At 53.9% G+C, this 4448-nt stretch overlaps 1 protein-coding gene across 1 annotated transcript; it reads right to left on the bottom strand.

Moving 5' to 3' along the window:
- Positions 1 to 2429: 2429 nt before the first annotated feature.
- Positions 2430 to 4090, bottom strand: LOC125556226. The gene is made up of 2 exons (XM_048719001.1): positions 3894 to 4090; positions 2430 to 3801 (listed from the first exon to the last, which is right to left on the bottom strand). The coding sequence occupies exon 2, from the start codon at positions 3746 to 3748 to the stop codon at positions 2618 to 2620; it is 1131 nt and encodes a 376-aa protein (XP_048574958.1). The 5' UTR covers positions 3749 to 3801; positions 3894 to 4090; the 3' UTR covers positions 2430 to 2617.
- Between the last annotated feature and the right edge of the window lie 358 nt (positions 4091 to 4448).

Raw genomic sequence — 4448 nt, 5'->3', positions numbered from 1 at the left:
GATGCGCACCGACTCCCTATAGTGCAGTCGACAAGTTCCTCTTAGTCCAAGAACATCGACATTGGTCGGCGACGTATTCGTCAGCTCGGTTCTTGGGAGGAAAATCCACACCATAGGTAGATGAAATCCGAAAAATAAACTAATCGCAAAAATGGAATCGCGGTAACGAGAGGAATCCATTTTTGCAAAAAGGGGGATCGGATCTTCTACCTCCGCGGGATCGACGAAAGCCTGCGTGATGCAGGCTTGACGGAGAGTTGATGGAGCGAAGCATGCTGATAACGTGTTCCGCAACTCCGTCGGCGAGTCCGGTCCGAGGTTGCGGAGCGAGGGCGAGCGTCGTAGACGAAGTAGTCGAACACGCGAAAGTAAATGACACAGAGAGATATGGAGGAGGCCAGCTTTATTAATCAATGATCAAAGATTACAATGATAGCTCCTCGTTGCTTTATATAGGGACTCCAGGGTCAAGGGATAAGTACCCACTTAACGTAAAGTGGGGGAAACGGGAGGGGCTACCCCGTGCGATACGCACGAGGCTGCCGCCACCCCTCGGTGGCCCCGGTTTCCCAACAATATTGATCAAAAGTGGGCTAGGATCCCAGATGTTTACATAGACAGAAATTTCAGAAACAGGGGGATAAACAAGGCTAGGGAGCGAGAGCTCTCAGCTAGGAGTCTACATCGGCTCGATCATCGCGACGTAGGTGGGCGCGCCACAGCTCGGCGTCCTCCCTACAGCACCGCAGGACCCAGGTCATGGACGGAGCCTGTCGTTGGAAAACCACGGTGTTGCGGTGCTTCCACAGCTGCCAGCAGCAAAGCATCACAAACTCCAGGGCAGAGTCGACGGCGTTTCTCCCTGCCTCAGCCATGGAGTGTAGGTGGCAAACCGAGGCCCCATCAGGGCACATCCCGATTTTTTGCCAGAACTGTCCCGCGAATGGACAGGAGAACAACAAGTGGTCGGCTGTCTCGAGGGGGGCGGGGCAGAGGGGGCAGCCGGCCTCATCCGCGGCGAGGATGCACTTCTGCAGCAGGACGTCGCGCGTGTGAATGCGCTGCTGAACCAGAAGCCAGCAGAAGAACTTGATTCGGGATGGCACCCGCGCACCCCAGATCATGGCAGCATAGGGCGCGGTCACCCCGCCAAACTGCAGGAGGCCGTAGACCGTGCTGGAGGACAGGCCTCCCCCGCGCGCCTTCGCACGGACCAGCTGACGCTTGTCGGGGCCCGATTTGTTGGGGGCCTCAGCCAGCAACATCTGCATAGTCAGCAGCTCGCGCGCGCCCATCGCCGTGAGCCGGGGGACCAGGAAAGCGGCGATGCCACGCCGTCGCACCTGCCAGACCGTGGCCTCCCTGTCGACGGAGTGAGAGAGGAGAGCAGGGAAGGCCGAGGCGATTGCTCCACAGGGAAGCCAGCAGTCCCACCAGAAGAAGAAGGACCTCCCGTCCCCCACGTCCACCTTTGAGAGGGCCCGGTAGAGGGGCAGCAGCTTGACGAGGGTGACTCGGTGCTCGCCAAGCACCAGCTCGCCACGCGACAGGAGAGAGCAGCCGCCCGCACCCGCCCAGATCCAAGATGCCCATCTGGACGGAGGAGCGGCGTGAAGCCGGTGTATCATCTTCAGCAGCAGGCACTCATTCTGGGTAGCCAGGTCTCGTACCCCCCGTCCTCCTTCAGATTTGGCACGACAGACCTGTTTCCAGGCGACTAGACATTGAGCGCCCGTGGCCCGCTCAGCGATGTTCCAAAGGAAGGAACGGCGGACACGTGTGTAACTGTAGGCACAGGAATTGCGATTGCTTGGAAAATAGTGGTCGATTTTGATTAGCAGGCTTGCAAGACATGAAATGGCGTAGTTGGTAACCTGGGGGAAATTAGGAACCCTAGATATGAAACGTTGATGCTTTGAAGTGATTCAAGGGACGCTGATTCAGAGTTAAGATTGTCTGTCGAGGTGAATACCCCGATGTCACCATTGGCACTGATGAGGGTGTGACTGTAGTTTCACAACTGGAGGCTCTCCTGCCAGTGGCGTGCGGATCATGCTGCGGTCATTAGAAAGAAGCCCAACCCTGTTGTCCTGACGCAGGTTCCACGGCTCGTATATAATAGTAGAACTAATGTTATCACCAATCAATGCATCTATGTAAAATAAAAATCTCTTTCGGCCAAAACAATATAGAAGCAGATGTTTAATGTATAATTTTGTTGAATTGGGGTCCGCTTAAAGGGGGTGTACTGAAGATAATTTTTATTCGAATATCTGAATCATAGAACTGAACTGAGCCATGCTCAAAGCCCTTACCTGAATCGTAGAACTGAACCGAGCCCTGCTCAAACCCCCGGCTTCAGTTTATATATCTATATCAGTGCGCATAAGGGCCCAAAATTCACAGTAAATGAGTAAAATGCCAGCTGCACACAGGCAAAAAAAAGTTTGATAATTTTGATTCAGTCGTTTAAGATCCGAATAGAGAATCTTATATACGAGGACAGATGCACATCCTGCAAAGTTTTGTTCATGGCCATAGCATATAATTTTGTTACGATCCGAGAAGAAATGAACCCCACACACATCTAGTCCCGAAGAAACAGACGAGTTTTGGCTCAGAGCATGCAGTGGATTTCAATGCCTTCAAAACGTTTAGACTTGTGGTTGATCATCTTGAGCCCGTCGCCACAACGCACAACCTCGACGCCCGTCAAGATGGTAAGGTCATTGACCACCATCTCATCATCTAGCCCGTGTAAAGGGTAGCCTGCTGCATTACATGGTGTGCGCCACTGGATATTTTGAAAGCTGGTGGCGATGCAGAACTTGCCTGAGCCAAGGTTGAGTAGGTGCCTCTGCCATGTCGACCACTTGTCGGACAACGGATCGAGATAGTTCCAGGTGCGGTGCTCCACGGGTGGCCAGGAAGACAGGTCGAAGGCACCCAGACAGTGGTGGGTGTTGCCGACGGCAGCATTGACGCCAAACCAGAGGCCAAGCTCAGGGACGTACTCCGCGGCGCCATGGAAGGGCAGCGCCCAGCTTCCAGCCTGCCTCCACTCACCTTTCACCGTGTCAAAGGCATAGGCTCCGGCGTCCACAGACGACACACACAGAGTGGTCTCATCGACCACCGCCGCCGCGGAGGGGTGGAAGACCGCTCTCCTGTGGAGGTCAGGCAGGTATGGTCCACGCATCGGCGGCGAGGGCAGATGTTGCCAGTGCCACCTCCGTTCAATCCCAGCGGATGGACCCCTGGCGGAGCCGTTCCTCCCGTACTCCAAGACCTCAAACAAGACATTCCTCGGTTCTTTGCTCAAGACATAGTGCTGTTCGTCGTCGTCTTGGCTCCCAGGCCTGGTCATGGACAAGGAGATTGAGTCCCTCTGTTTGCAGAAGTTAGTGTCGGGCATGGCAACGACGGCGTCTATGTCAATGTCGTACATCACGGCATTGCCGCAAGTGGGGGCGAACATGACACGGCCCTCTGCCTGCCCTTTGAGCAGGGAGAAGAAGTGAAAGTCCGTCGCGCCCTCCATCTTTGGCGGCGTCGAGAAGTTGATCTTGTGCTCGGGCAGAGGCTCCAAGCTCGGGATCGCCGACGGTAATCCCTTCTTGTTGTTACTCGCCTTTTCCGCGGCTGCTGCTGAGCGGTGGAAGAGATGCTGCTTGAGGTTGACCCGGAGCAGCGAATAAAATTTACAGCCGTAATCGCGCACTATCACGTTGGCAAACTCACGATTCATCGTCCTCGCCGAACTAACAACCCAGCGAGCTAGGCAGTAGTCGAGTATCCTGACTATCAAGAGATACGAGTTATACACCTCTAAAAGTTGTTGAAACCAAATATATCTGGATTAATCTCAGTAGAAAGTTGTTGTAACTTCTTACCTGCAGCAGCGGAATCAAATCCCGTATGCCTCCAATCCCAAAATTTACCTCTAGCTAAGACCCACCGAACGCGAATCAATTCTGAAAGCCCTGGTGTTCCTAGCAGGATGAATGGGGCAGACAGAAGGCGGCGGCGGCGGTGGCGGAGGAGGAGGAGGGGAGGGGCGGCGAGATTTATATGGGGGGCGCGGCGAGTCTGACGGAGACCTCTTTTTTTTTTTTTTGAGGGGGTGACGGAGACCTCATATACAGCGCTTGACGCGGCCGCTGGTAAACTGGCGCTCACACGCCCTCTGGCATGGGCCGGCCCACCAAGCAACGTGCTTCGCTCCAGGTCGCGGTTCCTTCCTTTGTTCGCTCGCTCGCGATTTCAGGCTTGGTACGTTCGATCAACGGTTGACCGTTGATTGGTTGACCATTGGCTTTTGTAGAAACAGTATCTAAAAAAGTTCGTGCATTTAAGAAAATGTTTGTGGCTTTGAAAAAGTTCGCAGATTTGAAGAAAAAATATGGATTTAATAGAAAAAGTTCAACACTTGAAAAACGTTTCTGAAT

Source organism: Triticum urartu, chromosome 5 (genome assembly GCF_003073215.2).
Source record: "Triticum urartu cultivar G1812 chromosome 5, Tu2.1, whole genome shotgun sequence".
In the NCBI taxonomy this organism is placed as follows: Eukaryota; Viridiplantae; Streptophyta; class Magnoliopsida; order Poales; family Poaceae; genus Triticum; species Triticum urartu.
The sequence above is the reverse complement of the archived record's forward strand: the minus strand, read 5'-3'. Positions and strand labels throughout refer to the sequence as shown.

Coding starts and splice junctions, on each gene's coding strand:
- LOC125556226 (XM_048719001.1), bottom strand. CDS start 3,748: ATGAATCGTGAGTTTGCCAACGTGATAGTGCGCGATTACGGCTGTAAA.